The sequence below is a fragment of the Hyperolius riggenbachi genome, chromosome 8 (assembly GCF_040937935.1).
Source record: "Hyperolius riggenbachi isolate aHypRig1 chromosome 8, aHypRig1.pri, whole genome shotgun sequence".
NCBI lineage: Eukaryota > Metazoa > Chordata > Amphibia > Anura > Hyperoliidae > Hyperolius > Hyperolius riggenbachi.
In genome coordinates, this window is record NC_090653.1 from 257,385,200 (window position 1) to 257,406,476 (window position 21,277).

At 50.4% G+C, this 21,277-nt stretch overlaps 1 protein-coding gene across 1 annotated transcript in view; it reads right to left on the minus strand.

Annotated features, from left to right (window-relative positions):
• Nucleotides 1–21,277, minus strand: part of LOC137527786 (properdin-like) — a 95,838-nt gene that overhangs the window by 25,438 nt on the left and 49,123 nt on the right. Inside the window, exon 6 of the mRNA XM_068248686.1 lies at nucleotides 12,016–12,189. Within this exon, the coding sequence (XP_068104787.1) occupies nucleotides 12,016–12,189 (174 nt within the window). The remainder of the gene's footprint in view (nucleotides 1–12,015; nucleotides 12,190–21,277) is intronic.

Genomic DNA, 21,277 nt, shown 5'->3' on the forward strand with positions numbered 1-21,277 from the left:
GGCCTTTTTAGTTCGGGTTCGCCCGAACTACTCAATGCCCGCCGAACAGGGCCCCTGTTCGCCCGAATACGGCCCCCCTATGGGGTCGCAGGCATAAGGGGGGAGCATGCCCCGATCGTGGGGGGGGGGGTCGGAAATTCCCCCCACCCCCTCCGCTAGCGCTCCCCCCTCTACCCTCGTATGCGTCATCACGTAGAGGACGTGAGGTCAGAGAAAGGGCGGAAGTACCACAAGGGTACTACCGCTGAACCGCCCGCTGCCCGGCCTCAACGCGTCTCTTAGTCGATCGGACTCCTCCTCACTCATCTCATCACCACAGCCAGCCACCACTAGGTACTATTTACTTTTTTTATGGGGAAGCGGGCAGAGGGGGGAGCGCTAGCGGAGGGGGTGGGGGGAATTTCCGACCCCCCAGCGATCGGGGCATGCTCCCCCCTTATGCCTGCGACCCCATAGGGCCCCCAAAAGCGGCATGTTCAGGGGTCCCATTGACTTCCATTGAGTTCGGGGTTCGGGCCGAACATGCCGAACATCTGGCCCATGTTCGGCCCGAACCCGAACATCCAGGTGTTCGCCCATCACTACCCATAACAAGTGTAGCCACAAAAACAACTTGTAACAAATTCACCTTGCAGCGCTGTCCCCGGCGGCGTCCGTCATGGCGTGTTGGCTGATACTTGTTCGTGCGCGCAGCATGCTACTTCACCGCCCTCTGGTGTCCCCAGCGTCCCTGCAGCCGAGCTCTGTCCTCCACGCGTGCGTAATGCAAATGAACAGTTGTGCGCAAGATCAGGCGGCCTTTACAGGCTCAGGAGGCGGCTGAATAGGGTGTCAGCAGTGAGGTCATTGACCACACCTCTCTGGGAAGCTGCACGCTAGAATCATCTCCACAGTATATAAGGCCAGGAGCTTAAGTTGCTCACTGGCCTTGATACTAATCAGTAGCTTCCTTGAGCTACATCATATATTGTGGTACACACCATATATATGTACTCCAGTTAGTTGTTTATTTGATCATTGATAGCTGTAATCGTAATTCAGTAATAATCTGATATATTGTATTCTTGTATGATTATCTGTGTACCGAATTATTGCCTGTCTCCTAACCTTGCTCTAGTCTATTCCTTCTGTACGTTAGCCATCTGATTTCTGTTGCTGACTCGGCCTGACTTTGACTACGTTACTGGGATATCCCTACAAACTGACAGTCATCTGATACCCGTGTTGACCCTGCTGTATACCGACTACGATTACGCCTTACGTTTTTGTACCACGACTAAATACGTGTGCACAAGTACTGACTGGTCTAGACCTCATTTTGTATTATATTATCTGTGCGTATTGTCTTGTCACATCCCAGCGTGACACACCTGATCTGAAGATAGTCCCCTGTATTGGAGGTAAGGAAGGTCAGTAGTTGGAGCCCCCCCAGATCTGGGTCCCCCTACAATCGCAGAGGCTTCTCCCCTATAGCTACGTCCCTGCCCACAGGCTGTGCATAGTGTGCAAGCATGTAGAGATGGCCCAAACTGTTCGCCAGCGAGCCTTATCTTGCGAACATCGGCTGTTCACATTTGCGGCGAATAGCGAACATTTGGCGTGTTCGATTCACCCTCTATACATCATCATTGAGCTAAACTTTGACCCCCTTATCTCACAGTCAGCAGACACATGGCAGTCAATGAGCTAGCACCCCCTCCTGGACCCCCACCCCCTCTAAAAGCAGTTGCGGTGGCCATATTGGATTAATTCTCTGCTGGCTGCTGACTGTTAGTGAAAGCAGGGTCAGAATTACTGCAGATAGGTAGGGAAAGCATTAGCTAGGCCTGTGTTCTTGTTCCTCACTTACTGTGAAAGCACTTCAAACAGCCCGTTTGAGGGCTAGCACATCGATCTCCTGTGTTTTTTTTGTGTGTAACACTTCGCAGCCCACTGACACCCAGAGCTGTGTGCACACTACTGCTGTTGCCTCATTAAGTTGCAGGCACAGAACCACTCCAGTGCATTATTATTTCAGTGTATTCTGATAGCACTATTGCATTTCTCTGTGGGAGACGCTCCACAGCCCACTGACACCCAGAGCTGTGTGCACACTACTGCTGTTGCCTCATTAAGTTGCAGGCACAGAACCACTCCAGTGCATTATTATTTCAGTGTATTCTGATAGCACTATTGCATTTCTCTGTGGGAGACGCTCCACAGCCCACTGACACCCAGAGCTGTGTGCACACTACTGCTGTTACAGGCACAGTACCACTCCAGTGCATTATTATTTCACTGTATTCTGTATTTTTTGCATTTCTCTGTTTGTGAAACTCCACAACCCACTGACACCCAGAGCTGTGCACAATGTGATTCCTGCCCTTTAGGGATTAAAACCCGACTCTAATAGAGAGCTGAGTGATACGGTGCTTTGCAGGAAAAACTATGGATTTTTTGAGGGGGAGGGAAGGCGATAGCATGGGAGGGTGACACCATGAGTTACTGCAAGTATCATATACTTTAACAAGATCTGATTTTAGTTGATCTTCTTTATTTACATGACCTGTTTACCATGTTTCACTTTCTTTTCTATGTTTACACTCATTTTATAAATTAATAAAAATGATAATATATCAAAAAATGTCTGTTATGATTCTCAGTTTTTTTGCTAATTTTACTCTTTTGTTTTATTTTTGTTTCTGTTTTTTTTTGTTTATTTATGCTCTTCCACCTATTTATTAAGTGAAACCCTATTCCAGAAATGCATAGTGAGATATACTGTATAATAGTCACTTCATGTATTTATTCTATTTTATTTATGTGCTTGTTGTGAACCTGAACACTGGGCTGTAAGCCTATGTATTGTTTGTTTCCAGACGCTGTACTACTGACCCGAGGAAGTGGGAGAGCCACACGAAATGCGTCATCTTTGTGTCCAATAAAAAATGTTATCCTCCATTCCGTGCATGAAGTAAGACTATTTGTTTTAAACAGTATTTTTATTATTATTATAACCCTGGGGCGCTTCCTCCCACCCTGCCACTATGATTGAGGGCACTATGACCTGCAGCATTGTAATAGAGGCCACACAACTGGCAGCACTAGGATACAAAGTACTATAATGGTACTTTAACCCTCCTGGCGGTCTATTAAAAACCGCAAGGGGCAGCGCAGCAGTTTTTTTAAATTTTTTTTAAAAATCACGTAGCGAGCCCAGGGCTCGCTACATGATAGCCGCTGTGCAGCGGCATCCCCCCCCCCCCCCCCTCGATCGCTTCCGGCGATCTCCGATCAGGAAATCCCGTTCAAAGAACGGGATTTCCTGGAGGGCTTCCCCCGTCACCGACGTCATCAACGTCATTGGGAGTCCCGATCCGCCCCTCAGCACTGCCTGGCAGTGATTGGCCAGGCAGCGCACGGGGTCTGGGGGGGGCAGCGCGGCGCCACAATCGGCGGCTAATCGGCGCGGAGCAGCGGCGATCGGAGTGCACACACAGCTAGCAAAGTGCTAGCTGCGTTTTGCAAAAAAAAAATTTATGCAAATCGCTCCTGTCAGGAACCGGCCCGCGGCATGCCTGCGTATACGGTTCCCGACTGCGGGTTTGACCAGACTGAGAGGGGAAGCAGCCTTAGTCAAGCTAAAACAAGGCTGGAACCCCTCAGAACACCTCTCACTGCCACCCCTAGCGGTTCGCTAGACACTTCCACTCTGCTGTCGAGTCCTCAGCGCGCACTCCGCGTTTTCGTATTTGGGTCAGCTTTGCGCTTAGGCCAAATACGGGAACGCCACGCACCCACACACACACACAGTTGCAATCTTACACTGTCGTGAAGCAAAGACCCACTAACAGTCGTTCCGAACGATACTGTTAGCCACTCTGCTGTCGCTACTCGCACTGGTGTTGTTCGTACGTTGGGTCAGCTGCGCGCTTAGGCCAACGTATGACAAACGCCCCCACACACAATGCAATTACAATTTCATACGGTAGTGTTGCTCAAGCGTACAATTAGGCATGAACTTATACACGGTTAAACTTCAGTCTCTTCTAGGCTATGAGTGTTAGTTTAGTACGGCAGAAGTCAAGCTTATTAAATAATAATTTAATATTCCAGAAAAACATAGAACAGTGCAGAACTTAATATATACAAAAAGATTACAAAAACAAAGTAAAAATAGTTACAAGATAAAAGTTACAAAGATAACACACACGGATATTTGCGTAAAAATAAACGCGGGAAAAAAAGAACGTTACCAGCTTAGGTTAGAACGTTGTTTGACGGGAGGACGCCGTTTCGACCAGGAGTCGCGATCATCCCTAGCTATTCGCTACCTCCGAGAGAAGATACCGGTGGCTGTCCTGGGCCAGCTTAAATAGTCCGAAGTGTCCCCTGGGGCATTTAATGTCCAGCCCCCAGGAACTAATGCAGTTTCCCCGTTTGTGACATCACCGAACGCTTGTCATAATCTTTCTTGTGATATGCAAACTTCAAAGGGGGTTCCTGTTTTAGCTTCTTGAAGTTTGGCAGGATACAATCTCACCCATTGAACTCTGCAGACATTAAAAAGCTTCCTCCACATTATTTCCTTGGTTAAAGTGTATTTTAGCACATCCATGAAAAGATTGAATTTTGGTTACAGGTAGCAGTTTGCCTGTAATCCTGTTTACACTTACAGATTTCAAAGCAATTCCACTTCCGTTTTTAAAGTCTGTAGAAATTTCCAACCCCTTCCATGTAAATTTCCAACCTTCAGGTGTCAGCTTCCCATCCCCAACACTCTGGTAGGTTTGCTTTGTATGATGGGACAATGGCTGATTCCAGTTCAAAAGCCATGCCGACCAGCCTATTCTTCCTCAATTGGCCGCTAATTAGCAGTACACACAGTTTCCCCGGCTGGACAATGAGGGCAGAGGTAATGTACATTTACATGCAGACTTACATTACCCTTCAGTTTACTCTGGCCAGGTGACCAATTACTACCAAGCACAATACACATCTGAGGTTTTTCCCAGTAGACAGAAAAAGGACAGAAATATGTTCTGTTATTATCCTTAACCACCCTGGCGTTCTGATTATATCGCCAGGGTGGCTGCGGGAGGGTTTTTTTTGAATAAAAAAAAAACTATTTCATGCAGCCAACTGAAAGTTGGCTGCATGAAAGCCCACTAGAGGGCGCTCCGGAGGCGATCTTCCGATCGCCTCCGGCGCCCAGAATAAACAAGGAAGGCCGCAATAAGCGGCCTTCCTTGTTTTGCTTATATCGTCGCCATAGCGACGAGCGGAGTGACGTCATCGACGTCAGCCGACGTCCTGACGTCAGCCGCCTCCGATCCAGCCCTTAGCGCTGGCCGGAACTTTTTGTTCCGGCTACGCTGGGCTCAGGCGGCTGGGGGGACCCTCTTTCGCCGCTGCTCGCGGCGAATCGCCGCAGAGCGGCGGCGATCAGGCAGCACACGCGGCTGGCAAAGTGCCGGCTGCGTGTGCTGCTTTTTATTTGATTAAAATCGGCCCAGCAGGGCCTGAGCGGCGACCTCCGGCGGTGTTGGACGAGCTCAGCTCGTCCAGACCGCTCAGGTGGTTAAAGGGAAGGTTCAGGGAGGGTGGGTTAAAAATAAAAATCAAATTCCACTTACCTGGGGCTTCCTCCAGCCCGTGGCAGGCAGGAGGTGCCCTCGCCGCCGCTCCGCAGGCTCCCGGTGGTCTCCGGTGGCGCGCCCGACCTGGCTAGGCCGGCTGCCAGGTCGGGCTCTTCTGCGCTCCAAGGCCCGGAACTTCTGCGTCCCACGCCGGCGCTCTGACGTCATCGGACGTCCTCCGGGCTCTACTGCGCATGCGCAGAGCTACTGCGCATGCGCAGTAGAGCACGGAGGACGTCCGATGACGTCAGAGCGCCGGCGTGGGACGCAGAAGTTCCGGGCCTTGGAGCGCAGAAGAGCCCGACCTGGCAGCCGGCCTGGCCAGGTCGGGCGCGCCACCGGAGACCACCGGGAGCCTGCGGAGCGGCGGCGAGGGCACCTCCTGCCTGCCACGGGCTGGAGGAAGCCCCAGGTAAGTGGAATTTGATTTTTATTTTTAACCCACCCTCCCTGAACCTTCCCTTTAACATTATCAGCACCCCAATATATCACCACACCTCCCCTCTTTAGAATGGGGCAAGGCAGATGATCTTCCCAGATTATCCTGCCTGCGCCTACATTGTTAGTTCTGCTTGACGGGACAACCCGTCCGCATTCCCGTGATTGCTCCCCTTCCGGATAGCGCTGGCAGGTGATTCTAACGAATCATCCTGCCAAAGCCTACATTGACGGCCTGGCCGGGTGGGGTAACCCTTTAGCATCCTCAGGAGGGTTCCCCACCTGTCAGTTAGCTCCAAGCTACACGACTGGAAAGCTAGGTCAGGTTGCTGCAATGTGTCGTTGCCCCCGGCAACCTGACCTAACCAACCAGGGGAATGTGGGTCAGTGACGACCGTGAATTCGCGACCATAGAGACAGTGCTGCAGCTGGGGGAGGGTTCCAACCGTCGCTACACGCACTTTCTCTATAGTGGCAGGAGCTATCTCTCGGTCCCTTTGGGGAACGATTCTCTGCCGGGCTGCCTCCTCCACTTCGGACAGCTCCGAGGGAATAACTTCCCAGAACCCTCTCAGCCCACCCTTCCCAGCTGGTGACCTGCTGGCTAGCCCCCTGAGCTCTTCCAGGCTGCTGTCAAATCGAACAGCCCCAGAGAGCTCAGTGCTGCCTGTCACACATTCCAGGAAGGCTGCAGACGGAGAGGCTCCTGGGCCCTCCAGGCCAGGTTCCGAAGTGGATGTTGCTGACCCAGCAACATTTGTCACTTCAGTGGACAGTCCCTCTGCTGTAGACTCGCTAGCGCTGCGGGTTACCACAGCAGCCGAGGGAGCGCCCACCTGACCCATATCATAAACCACATCACCTTTGGTCTTGAAACCATCTGAAGGGGAAGGATCTGGCCTGGTGCCATCTGCCCCTTCAGTGGACAGTCCACCTGCTGCAGCCCAGCGAGCGCCGCTGGTTACTCCTGCAGCTGATGGAGTGTCCACATGACACCCCGCATTTTGTAGCACAACACATATGACATCAGCATTATCAGCCCTACATATATTGTCATTTGGGACATCACATAAAACATCAACATTATCTGCAGCATTACACCCATTGCTACTCAGCACTTCACAAGTATCATCAACAGTTCCTGCCTCGATCGCCTCGATAGTCCGTGCGTCATAAATGACCTCATCAGTTTCTGCATTCTTGGTATCAACAGGTTCCACTCCAGGCCTAGGCACTGGAGACTCACTAGGGCTGGCTCCTAGTACACAGTCCATAGCCCTTGGGGCCTCGCCAGCATTCCCCACTTGCACAGCATTATCAAACAGTACCTTGCAAGAGTCCTGAACTTCTGCTGGGGGTGCAGGCTCCACAGGGTTTGGGGTAGGCTCATACCGGGCCACTAACCGTCCCAGGTCAGTACCCAGCAAAACGTTGGTGGGGATTTTGTCAGTTACCCCAACTTCTTTCAGTCCACTGCCGGCCCCCCAATCCAGGTGGACCAAGGCGGTGGGTATGGCTGGGGTGACACCCCCAATTCCTCTGACAGCAATCCTTTTCCCAGGTAGGTACTGCTCTGGGTTCACAAGCTGGGGATGTATGAGAGTCACTTCTGCTCCAGTGTCTCTCAGCCCAGTGGCAACTGTACCCCCAACCGTGACAAGCTGCAGATTCTCTGCATAGCCAGTGGCATTCCTGGTAGCACACAAAGCCGTTGGGACTTCACTGGGGTTTGAGGCCTCACTGGATTTTGGGGCCTCCCTCTTCCTCTCTGGGCAAGTCGTGCTGATATGACCCACCCTGTCACATACAAAGCATTTCCGAATGTCAGGTTGCTTGAATCCAGGAGACAGCGGTGCTTGCCTCCTCTGGGTGCTGGGTGGCACAGGTTTAGCACTCTGTTCTCCCCTCCAGCTGGGCGTAGTAGTTCTCCGGGACTCAGGTGCTCTATGGGCGGTGTAGGCATCGGCCATTTCCGCAGCCTCATCCACTGTCTTTGGTTCTCGATCCAGCACAAACAGCCGGACCTCAACAGGACAGGTGTGTAGGAACTGGTCTTTTATCATCAGCTCCTGCAGGGCATCCAAGGTTTTGACTGACAGTCCTTTTAACCACTGCTGGAAAGCAGTGCGCAGGTTGCAAGCATGATCCAGGTAACTGTCATTAGGACCTCGCTGCACTGTCCTGAAACGTTTGCGATACACCTCTGGCGTGAGGTGGTATCGCGCAATGATGGCTTTCTTAATTGCCTCAAAGTCTGTTCCTTCCTCCTGGGGGAGACTCACAAACGCCTCCAGGGCCTTGCCTCTCAGCCCTGGGGTAAGGTATCTTGCCCACTGCTCACGGGGCACCCCATACTGCCGACAAGTCCTTTCAAACCCCTGTAGGAAAGTGTCTATGTCAGAGTCCTTGTCCATAGCGGGGAACTTATCCAGGGGGATTCTGTGGACTCGCTCACCTTCGCGTTCTGCGGGTCCAGCAGACCGGTTCTGCTGCTGAAGTTTAGCCAGCTCCAGCTGGTGTTGCCGTTCAGCACTTTCCCTCTCGGCCTGGAGTCTTTGTGCAGCTTGTTCCCTCTCGGCCTGGAGTCGCTGGGCAGCTTGTTCCCTCTCGGCCTGGAGTCGCTGGGCCGCTTGTTCCTTCTCTGCCTGTCGGTGCAGTAGGATCAGCTTTAGGCGCAGTTCAGGATCAGCCGAGTTCAGTAGCTGTAGATCAGCTTCCAGAGATGGCATCTCCCTGCTCGGTGGATCGTCCAGGACATCGTCTCCACTCGCATTCTGTGGCGGGAGCGATTCCTCCTCTGGCGTGTCGTGAGCTGCATCCGCTGACGTTGAAGCACGGGCTCGCTCTGCCTCATCATACTCCTCGAGCGCATGAACTAACTGCTCCTTAGTCTGGCCGCTCACCGTCTCGATGCCTTTGTGCTCACACAGGTTGAGTAGTATCTCTTTGTTTTGCCTTGCATAGCTGGATGCTTTCTGAGCCATCGTGTTGCAAAAAATAAAAACAAAAAAGGGGGGAAAAGGGAAAGCAAAATACCAAGTGTGTATCTTTGAACAAAACAAAAACGTATATAGATTCTGCACTGAGTAGACTTCTGTAGGCTAGTTGCTTCTAGCAAGCTTCCAGCCTTTAGTACTCAGAATAGCGAGCTAAACTGCGTACTAATGTACTAAACGTTCCCACCACTGCCAGCCAATTATGTCAGGAACCGGCCCGCGGCATGCCTGTGTATACGGTTCCCGACTGCGGGTTTGACCAGACTGAGAGGGGAAGCAGCCTTAGTCAAGCTAAAACAAGGCTGGAACCCTTCAGAACACCTCTCACTGCCACCCCTAGCGGTTCGCTAGACACTTCCACTCTGCTGTCGAGTCCTCAGCGCGCACTCCGCGTTTTCGTATTTGGGTCAGCTTTGCGCTTAGGCCAAATACGGGAACGCCACGCACCCACACACACACACAGTTGCAATCTTACACTGTCGTGAAGCAAAGACCCACTAACAGTCGTTCCGAACGATACTGTTAGCCACTCTGCTGTCGCTACTCGCACTGGTGTTGTTCGTACGTTGGGTCAGCTGCGCGCTTAGGCCAACGTATGACAAACACCCCCACACACAATGCAATTACAATTTCATACGGTAGTGTTGCTCAAGCGTACAATTAGGCATGAACTTATACACGGTTACACTTCAGTCTCTTCTAGGCTATGAGTGTTAGTTTAGTACGGCAGAAGTCAAGCTTATTAAATAATAATTTAATATTCCAGAAAAACATAGAACAGTGCAGAACTTAATATATACAAAAAGATTACAAAAAACAAAGTAAAAATAGTTACAAGATAAAAGTTACAAAGATAACACACACGGATATTTGCGTAAAAATAAACGGGGGAAAAAAAGAACGTTACCAGCTTAGGTTAGAACGTTGTTTGACGGGAGGACGCCGTTTCGACCAGGAGTCGCGATCATCCCTAGCTATTCGCTACCTCCGAGAGAAGATACCGGTGGCTGTCCTGGGCCAGCTTAAATAGTCCGAAGTGTCCCCTGGGGCATTTAATGTCCAGCCCCCAGGAACTAATGCAGTTTGTGACATCACCGAACGCTTGTCATAATCTTTCTTGTGATATGCAAACTTCAAAGGGGGTTCCTGTTTTAGCTTCTTGAAGTTTGGCAGGATACAATCTCACCCATTGAACTCTGCAGACATCAAAAAGCTTCCTCCACATTATTTCCTTGGTTAAAGTGTATTTTAGCACATCCATGAAAAGATTGAATTTTGGTTACAGGTAGCAGTTTGCCTGTAATCCTGTTTACACTTACAGATTTCAAAGCAATTCCACTTCCGTTTTTAAAGTCTGTAGAAATTTCCAACCCCTTCCATGTAAATTTCCAACCTTCAGGTGTCAGCTTCCCATCCCCAACACTCTGGTAGGCTTGCTTTGTATGATGGGACAATGGCTGATTCCAGTTCAAAAGCCATGCCGACCAGCCTATTCTTCCTCAATTGGCCGCTAATTAGCAGTACACACAGTTTCCCCGGCTGGACAATGAGGGCAGAGGTAATGTACATTTACATGCAGACTTACATTACCCTTCAGTTTACTCTGGCCAGGTGACCAATTACTACCAAGCACAATACACATCTGAGGTTTTTCCCAGTAGACAGAAAAAGGACAGAAATATGTTCTGTTATTATCCTTAACATTATCAGCACCCCAATATATCACCACAGCTCCTGCGCGGCTTACCGCCAGGAAGGTTAAGCAGGAGGCCAGTAACCAGAGACATTTTTAGGTAAAATAGGTCCCCTGGGAAAAAAGTCTTGCGCCCCCCCCCACTCCCACCCCACCCTGGAGCCCACTCATGGCCGTTTTGTGAGGGCAGGAGGGGTCGCAGAATGAGGGGAGAGCTATGCACATCAACGGGGAGGGGGGACAGTCCCCCACCTCCCTCACCTCAGGCTCTCCCTTCTGCGCTCCCCTCCTGCATCTATTAGTGGCAGCAGCGCCGGCGGCAGCAGCTATAATTACCTCCATTAACCACGGAGGTTGCCGATCTGCAAGGGTTTCACATTACTTCCTGTTTTAACAGGAAGTAATGTGAAGCTCTTGCAGATCGGCAACCTCCGTGGTGAATGGAGGTAATTATAGCTGCTGCCGCGCCGCTGCTGCCGCGCCGCTGCTGCTGACACTTAGATAGATGCAGGACCCCCCCCCCCCCCCCGCGGGGGCAGGGGCTTCTTCCCCTATTGTCACGCCAGTGACTAGAGGAACAGGCCAGACTGGCTGGTCTGATGTGACAGGGCAGGACTGACAGATGATCGGACTTATAGTTGAGAAGAAGACTGACTGAAGGCTGGACTGACAGCTGACAGGACTGAATGAAGACTGGAATGACAGGGTTGGCCGATGACGAGACTGACAGGTGGCACAACTGAATTATGATTGGACTGACATTACAGGCTTAATTACAGATCTGACAGGATTGACGGAAGACAGGACTGACTACAGTGACTGGAGTCACGGACAGCATGTAGCACAAGCTGCGGCTGTCCAAGGTGAGGGAACAGCACTGAACGCTGATTCGCCAGGGTTTAAATACCCTGGCCTTCGTGCCAGTGATGTAGTCCCGCCCCTGCCAGGGCTATGATTGCTCTGGAGAGGTGTGTGCAGGATGGAGTTCTGAGTGGCCAGAGCTGGACCCCGGATCTAGTGAGTATAACAGAGGTACCCAGAACCACTAAGATTGCAAGTAATAGATTAAAAAGAATATAAAAGCCCTGTCGAAAAAAAATTGTAATCAGTATACCGGTACCTAAAGCTTTTGTGAGTAGTGGTATGGACTACTTAAAAAAAAAAAAAAAAAAAACCAGACATGATTTGGCATTTTGTGTTTTGGTGGTTTTACATCCCAACTTCCAGATTTAGCAAAGGCCCCACACTTTATAGACAGCCCTGAACTTACTTGGACATTGTTTTGCTGTATTGCAAACAAGGTATTTAGTTGGTGATCCAGAACAACTTTTTCCTCCATGACGAGGGGCAGGATTGTTGCAAGACCTCTGTTGCGTCTTCTGTCCAATGCCGCAGGTGACCGAACATTCTGAGGGGTTTTGCCATTCTCCCCAACCCCCATCAACTGTAGCAAATATAAAAAAGTATTTTTTATCTTAGCTGAAAGGACAACCACGGTGAAATGTGACATGATGAGATGTGTGTGTGTATATATACATACATATATATATATATATATATATATACAGTGGGTTGCAAAAGTATTCGGCCCCCTTGAAGTTTTCCACATTTTGTCACATTACTGCCACAAACATGCATCAATTTTATTGGAATTCCACATGAAAGACCAATACAAAATGGTGTACATGTGAGAAGTGGATCGAAAATCATACATCATTCCAAACATTTTTTACAAATAAATAACTGCAAATTGGGGTGTGCGTAATTATTCGGCCCCCTGAGTCAATACTTTGTAGAACCACCTTTTGCTGCAATTACAGCTGCCAGTCTTTTAGGATATGCCTCTACCAGCTTTGCACATCTAGAGACTGAAATCCTTGCCCATTCTTCCTTGCAAAACAACTCCAGGTCAGTCAGATTAGATGGACAGCGTTTGTGAACAGCAGTTTTCAGATCTTGCAAGAGATTCTCGATTAGATTTAGATCTGGACTTTGACTGGGCCATTCTAACACAAAGATATGTTTTGTTTTAAACCATTCCATTGTTGCCCTGGCTTTATGTTTAGGGTCGTTGTCCTGCTGAAAGGTTAACCTCTGCCCCAGTCTCAAGTCTTTTGCGGTCTCCAAGAGGTTTTCTTCCAAGTTTGCCCTGTATTTGGCTCCATCCATCTTCCCATCAAATCTGACCAGCTTCCCTGTCCCTGCTGAAGAGATGCACCCCCAGAGCATGATGCTGCCACCACCATATTTGACAGTGGGGATGGTGTGTTCTGAGTGATGTGCAGTGTTAGTTTTCTGCCACACATAGCGTTTTGCATTTTGGCCAAAAAGTTCAATTTTGGTCTCATCTGACCAGAGCACCTTCTTCCACATGGTTGCTGTGTCCCCCACATGGCTTGTGGCAAACAGCAAACATGATAGTAGCAACAGCCTAGCCTTCCCAGATATTTAAAAACCCCAAATGACCCAAATAACACACTGGACACCATAATTGGATTTAATAGGCCAAAGCAGCCCGTTTATTTACCAAACATTACTTAAGAACTTAAACGTAGATCCAGAGAGCTGAGGTAAGGGGGTCCGAGATTCTCCTTAAGTTGACATCGAGGATAACTGGCAAGCAGCCTGAAACCGGCCCCTAGCCGCAGTCACCGGCACAGGGACAGCTGCATGCCCACCGAGTAACTCTCACTTGCTGATACGATAAACGGGTGATTTGCACCTGAGGCAAATACCCCACAAAATTCACCAACCTTCGGAGCCCCTACCCCTCCACCACGAACCGGCGTGACCCCTCATGCCAGAGAGGCCCACACCCTCAAAGCTCTCTGAATGCCCTCTTCTATACCTAAAGCCCATAAATCAGAGCCAATGTCGTTCAGGTGAACGCCATCACCACTCAGGAGTAACTGAAGATCGCTTTCAAGCTCCACATGCCTGATCGCCACCCCCCCATTGTGAACCACAAACCTCGCTACCTCCTTGTTCAGCTTGACCCTTGCTTTATTAACTCTGCTCACTGACCTCGCTAATCTCCATGTGGACCTGGCTACCACGTCCGACCATACAACAACTGTGGCCGGGAACTCTCTCTTAAGTCTTAAGAAATCAAACTTAATATCCCGAATTATGGTCCTAGTTGATTTTGCTGCAATATCGTTGCCCCCGACATGCAAGACCAGCACGTCCGGGGCCCTATCCCACTCTGCATGTCTGCGGATCTCGGGCAAAACCCGGGCCCAGAGCATGCCCGGGAATCCCAACCAGCGTATACGGACCTCTTGCCGAGGGAAACCAAGTTGCCGCCCCTCCGGGCGAACTGCAGCTCTTCTTGCACCCCTAGCGACATATGAATGTCCGAATATCCACACTAATATTGGATTCCCTGCAAGACATAAAAGAAAAAGAAACAAAACAAAACTAATATCGTCTCCTGGAAAAAACTGATGCTCAAATCAAATGAGGTCTAACATATGACCTATATCTCATAGAATCCCATCTGCCTATTCTCTTCACAACATCCTCACTAAGCCCCCATCTCGCCGCCTCTGTTGCTGCACCTATTCGAAACGAGTGGGAGGCGAACTCGCCCGCCGGAAGGCCCGCACGTTGAAGGCACTTGCGAAATATGGCCGTGAACTGAAAACGGGTCAAAGGTGACCCGTCCGAATGTACTAAAAAGACCGGCGCCAATAGCGGCCTGAGTGGCAAGAAGCGTAACACGTTCTCGCGTGGGCAAAGCGACCCCCCGATTTTGAACAAAGTGATCAACTTTCCTTTTCCCTGGCGATCCGTTTTTGATTTTTTCAGCATGATCGACACGGCTCCCTCCTGGACCGAGACGTCACCGGCGAGGATGCCTCCCACTGCCGACTTGGACCTGCTGACCAGCTCCCCCACCCTGAACGCCCCGAAAAATGCCAAAACGAACGCAGTACTGAAAAGAACCACTTCGCTATTACTAGAGCATACTCCCTGCAAGGCAAGCACTACCTTATTTAACACCTCGAATGTAACCGGGCGTCTAGTATCCCTTCTGAGTGACCCCACCCTAAAACCTTTCATCGCCTGCACTACCCTGAAATCCTTCGACACATCCCTCTGACCCCTAAGCTTGAACAAGAAGGCCAATGCCGCCAACTTTTTTGACATGGCCGCAGCTGACGTGCCCTCCGCGAAATTTTTTCACACGAAATACAGGAGCAGGCACGATCGATCATCATCAGAGGAGCAGTCACCTACCTGAGCCGCCAAAGCGTCCCACGCCTTCCACACCGGCGCGTACGCTGCCCATGACGACTCCGATAGTGATCTGTTAATCAGCTGTGAAATCACCCGAAAGGAATCGACCACATCCTCTCTGGACAAGGAACCCCACTCTCTTCCGCCGTAGGCGCTGCTGCCCGGAACTTGTCCCACTGGAAGCGAGAGAGGGCATCAGCAATGATGTTGTCGACCCCCGGCAAATGTACAGCAAAAATGCAAATATTGAACCGCAAACACAACAGAACCAACTGCCTCATAACCCGTATCACTGGCGGCGAGGAGGCAGAGAACTTATTTACTGCCAATACCACGCCCAAATTGTCGCAGTTAAAGCGAATACGTTTGTTCGCCAGACGCGGCCCCCACAACTTCAATGCAACAGCTATTGGAAACAATTCCAATAACACTAGGTTTGATGTGAAACCCGCCTCCACCCAGGACTCATCCCATGTGGAAGCACACCACTCACCTGCCATAAAAATTCCGAAACCGTGAGACCCAGATGAATCCGTAAACAGCTCGATGCTGAAGTTACTCACCTCCTCTTCCATCCAGAGGGAACGCCCATTAAAATCCTGTAAGAAGGTTAACCAAACCTTCAGATCCTCCTTCATGTCTGCTGTCAACCGAATCCTGTGGTGAGGTGACGAAGCCCCGGCAGTCGCGCTCGACAGGCGCCTGCAGAAGATACGGCCCATCGGCATAATCCTGCAGGCAAAATTCAATTTGCCCAGCAAGGATTGCAAGTCCCTTAAAGTGATCTTACGCCTCCCCGCTATCACCTGGATAGTGAGCTGGAGGTCCCTGACCTTGTCGATTGGGAGGCTGCATTCCATTGCAGCAGTGTCAATCTGTACTCCCAAGAATTTCAATGACGTTGTCGGGCCCTCTGTTTTGGCTGATGCCAAAGGAATACCAAAATCCTTACAAACCTGGGACATGATGGCTAACGCGGAAGCACAATCTGCCGAGTCCGCCGCCCCCATAAACAAAAAGTCGTCCAGGTAATGTATAACAGAACGCACCCCTGAGACTTCACGGACGACCCATTCAACAAAACAACTGAACTTCTCAAAAAATGAACAAGAGATAGCACAGCCCATAGGGAGGCAAAGATCTATGAAATATTTCTTCTCCCAAACAATCCCTAACAACCTAAAACTAGACGGATGAACTGGCAGCAGCCTAAACGCAGACTCAATGTCTGTTTTTGCTAACAGGGAACCCTGACCCAACCTCTTCACCCACCGAAGAGCTACATCAAATGAAGTATACACAACCGATGTGTCCTGTTCTGCCAGGCCATCATTGACAGAGGACCCTTTTGGATACGACAAGTGATGTATGAGGCGGAACGCGCCCCGCTCTTTCTTTGGGACCACACCCAATGGTGACACTATTAAGCCAGGCAGTGGGCAAACATCAAATGGCCCTGCCACACGCCCCGCTGCAATCTCTTTCTCCAATTTCGAAGCCACCACATCAGGCAAGTCGTTAGCCGATCTTAGGTTCCTGTGGCACCCCTCACCCTGAGAAGCGCATTGGCTGGGTATGATAAAACCTTCTGTAAACCCCAACCGCAAGAATGCCGCATCTTCCGCCCACGGGTACTTACATAGAAACGGCTCCATCCTTTGCACCCTCACCGGCGTCCTCCCTCTTGCCTCCAGAATCCGATGCCCTACCTCTCTTTTGCTTATAACATCTGGCCGCGGGGTGCGATCCGCCACATCCGGAACACTCGTGCTTAAAACGACACGAGGAACCAAATCGACAGGAGCCATCGTTAAATTGCCAGCATATGCCCTTGGTCCTACTGCCTGATTTTCCCGTGGGACCTGCATTGTCCTGCCCTCGAAAGGACTGCTGCCCGGTTGATGGAATCATTAAACTCATCCACAACTCTATATCCTTGTGGTTCCAGCACACTGAAGGCCGAACCGCTTTTCTCTGCCGGAATGCCTCGTCATATTTTAACCAAGCATCCCCCCCATACCTCCTATATGCCTCCCCAATTGCGTTCTGGTAGCAGAAGAGAGCTGAACAGCACTCCGGATTCTTTTCCCCAATCACGCATGCAAGAATTTCGAAAGCTTGCAACCAATTCTGGAACGTGCGTGGAATCAACCTATACCTACGCCGCTCCTCCTCCTCTTTTTTGGATTCAGTCGATTTCACTTTATCCAAGTTGAACTTTGCCAAGTGAAGCAGAGAGAATATCTCCACAAACTCACCCTTCCAAATGCGCTCACGAACTTCAGCCTTGAGGTGGACCCCCAGCGGCCCGCTAAGGCAAACGTACATTTCTGACTTCGCCGCGTCCGCTAATCTGATTACTTCAGCCTCTCCCGATTTCGCACCCTCCCCAGCAGATTCATTCGTCTGTACCGCTACTTCCGTGCTGCCCGAATCACTTACCGGCAACACCACCTGTGCTTGCACCTGTTGAACGCCCGTACTTGTTGCGGCAGCCCCTACTGAGGCAGTCACACCCCCTTGCTGAGCAGCTGCTCCAACGCCATCCCCCGTGACCCTTGCTTGCTGCCATCCCATCTGGGGAGCCCCCCAGAAGGGCGCCTGCGCCAAGGACTGACCCGCCCAAGCCCCCGCCGGCGAACCGCTAGCTGCTGAAGGGCCGGCCAGCAAGCTTTTCATGCCAGCCATAAATGACTCTAACGCTGGGAGTATAGTCGCCTGAGCGCTCCCTGCCCAGCCCCCACCTACTGGTGCCTGCCCCCCTTGCACCCCAAACCCCACATCACATAACATATTGGCAGAATGCTGATTAATGGTGGCCTCACCTGGTGGCGCAGGGGTGACAACCTGCCCGACCGCTGATCCGGATCCTGTCGCGCTCACACCTGCCTCCAAGTCGCTGCGTCCTGCGACCGTCCCGCTCTGATGCTGAGCCCCCTGCGCAGTCTGGCCTCCACTCTGCGCTGCTCTCTGATCCTCCCCGCTCCTGTTGCCGGCTGCTGGAACACTTCCGCCCCCTCTGCTGCTGCCGCTGGATGGCATGCTCGTCTGGGCCACCGCCGTGCTCGGAGAGGAGGCGGTGCCCGCGTGACCTGAGCTGCCGCTTCCCTTCTGCTTCCTGGCGGCGCGTGGGGCCTGCTGCGTAGCGGCCGCCGCCCCCGTCTTGCTCCGTCCTTTTTTGGCTCCGCCTGACGATCCGCTCCTGGATGCGGAATTCCTCCCGGCTGACCCACCTGCCGCCGATTGCCTCTTGGCAGGGGGCGCCGGAGGGTCACGAACGGGGCTCCCACTCCTCCTCTGCGACCTCGAGGTCGGATCCGGGCTAAGCCTGTCAGGCGGTCTGGATGTCCTCCGCGCCAGCTCCTGCTGCTGCCCGCTGGGACCCGCAGCCATAGCGGCCAACTGGATGTTGACCCAATCCGGCCCCCTGGATGCCGCCTCAGCTCGGATCCAGGCGATCAAGGCCTCGATGTCGGACATGCTGGTACGTAGCCTCTCTCCAGCTTCACACCAACCGTCCAACTGAAGTGTCTCCGCCCCCCGCCTTCCTTAATCCCAAACCCCGGGAACCTCCCCCACTAGCCCAACCTCTTCCTACTCCTACCTATTAACCCCTTCCTACCAGGCAGGCTACACTATCATGTGTAGGCCCTCCTGATTTCGTTGCACTTCACCTCCAGGCCTTGTCTGGACTTCTTATGCTTTCTGTTAACAATGCTTTTCTTCTTGTCACTCTTCCATAAAGGCCAACTTTGTACAGTGCATGACTAATAGTTGTCCTATGGACAGAGTCTCCCACCTGAGCTGTAGATCTCTGCAGCTCGTCCAGAGTCACCATGGGCCTCTCGACTGCATTTCTGATCAGTGCTCTCCTTGTTCGGCCTGTGAGTTTAGGTTGATGGCCTTGTCTTGGTAGGTTTACAGTTGTGCCATACTCCTTCCATTTCTGAATGATCGCTTGAACAGAGCTCTGTGGGATGTTCAAGGCTTTGGAGATCTTTTTGTAGCCTAAGCCTGCTTTACATTTCTCAATAACTTGATCCCTGACCTGTCTTGTATGTTCTTTGGACCTCACGGTGTTGTTGCTCCCAATATTCTCTTAGACAACCTCTGAGGCCCTCACAGAGCAGCTGTATTTGTACTGACATTAGATTACACACAGGTGCACTCTATTTACTCATTAGCATTCATCAGGCAATGTCTATAGGCAACTGACTGCACTCAGATCAAAGGGGGCCGAATAATTATGCACACCCTACTTAGCAGTTATTTATTTGTAAAAAATATTTGGAATCATGTATGATTTTCGTTCCACTTCTCATGTGTACATCACTTTGTGTTGGTCTTTCATGTGGAATTCCAATAACATTGATTCATGTTTGTGGCAGTAATATGACAAAATGTGGAAAACTTCAAGGGGGCCGAATACTTTTGCAACCCACTGTATATGTATACATACATATATATATATATATATATATATATATATATATATATATATACATATTACCAAGCACACAAATAACTAGGCTGTGTTCCTTCTGTTCTTTCTCTGCCTGAAAGAGTTAAAAATCAGGTATGTAAGTGACAGTTTCTCTCCGGGTTGGGACTGGGTCAGACTATAGCATAACCCTCATTGATTAGTAATTACAACCGTAAAATACTTCCCTGTCAGTAAATGGCTTCTGAGAGCAGGAAAGAGATAAAAAAGATAAATAATTTATAGATTTGAGCTCTGGCGTACTTCAATGAAAGTGTCATTCAGCAGAGACAATGAAACAGTAAAAATGTGATGATCCGCTCAGCTGGCTGCACTGGCAGACAGCTGTTTGACCATTCCTCTAGTCTGTGGGCTGCAGGTCTCTGGAAGAGAGACCTGTTTTTCCATTGCAAGTTTCTGGTCTGTTCTGCTGCTGAGGAATTTGCATACATTCGTTATGCAAATCCCCTACCTGCCTCCTTTGATGACTGGCACTATAAGAGCTCTCTGCTCCCAGAATGCTTTGCTGGTCATTCCTTCAGGGTTTATAGTAAACACTCCTAGAGTGTCAGCCAAGCTACTTCTTGTTAAAGTTATCTTAGAGTAATTCTTTGGACTGCACTAGGCAGTTTCCCTAGTGCAGTTAGGATTGCATATGTTTGTTTGTCTGTTGCGATTGTCCTGTCCCAGCGGTGGTCGACAGGAAATCGTTCTTTTTGTCTGGGGTGCTAACCGGCACTGCGGTAGTTACTGGTAGCCCCTTCTGATCTGTCTTGTCTGGATCGCAGTAGCCTCTAGCGGTGGTGGCTGTGGATCCTTCTGATCTAGTTTCTGGAGTGTAAGCTGGAGCTGCGGTTGCTTCCGGCTACCTCATCTGATCTGTCTTGTTTAGATCGCACTAGCCGCTAGCGTTAGCGGCTGTGGATCTTTCTGATCTGTGTTCCTGCTTGGATCACACTTGCTCTAGCGGAAGAGCGGTGAATCCTTTCTGCCTAGTTCCTGTTTCTCGTTTGTCTGTCTTGTCTGATACGGGCGCTTGCTGTAGGCTCGGTGAGGTAACCGTTAAGGAAGCGTTCACGTTCTTTGTTTCGTGTTTGTCTGTCGGTGGTTAGTTAGACGTGCTTGTCTCTGTTGTGCTTAACACGCAGAGACCGCGTTATAAACACGTTCAGTGTTGCGAATGGGTGCGGTGTTTGCGTTTAGTTAGCGTTTGTTATTTTCTTTATCATTCTCATTGTATTATTTGCTGTGCCTTTGCTCCTCTTGCGTTCTGTTCTAGTCTGTCTTGTGTCACTTCTGGTGATCGCCTTTCTCGCGATCGCGTTCCTACTTTTGTTTCTGCTGATGTGTGTTCACCGTCGCAGGGTTAGCGACTAGATTGGTGAACACACATTCATCCTGTCCCTGTGCTCTTTCTCTTTATGGGCTGTTCAGTCCCGCATTGTCTTGATCTGTACAATCCCCATCTGGCATCTGTGGCCGTGCAGCGATTGTACTCGTCTGCACTCCACAGCGCCATCTGCCGGTGGGAATTGCCCTCTGCTGGTGCATTGCACCTAGCCTGGGTTCATCCAATAATACGCTTGTGGAAGGTTTTCGCTGTGTCAGTGCGCATCTCGTGCGCTGACCACGAAAACGATTCCGCAAACGTTACAAAAAACTTAAAAACTAGATTTAAATATAAAATAAAACTGTGGGATATCTAAAAAAAAGTCATTTTTAGGAGAAGGAGGATGGATACAATTGTTTTTCTCATCACCTTATTTTCGCCTCGGATGTCCGTGAAGAAAAGGAAGGTGGGGGGAGTTAA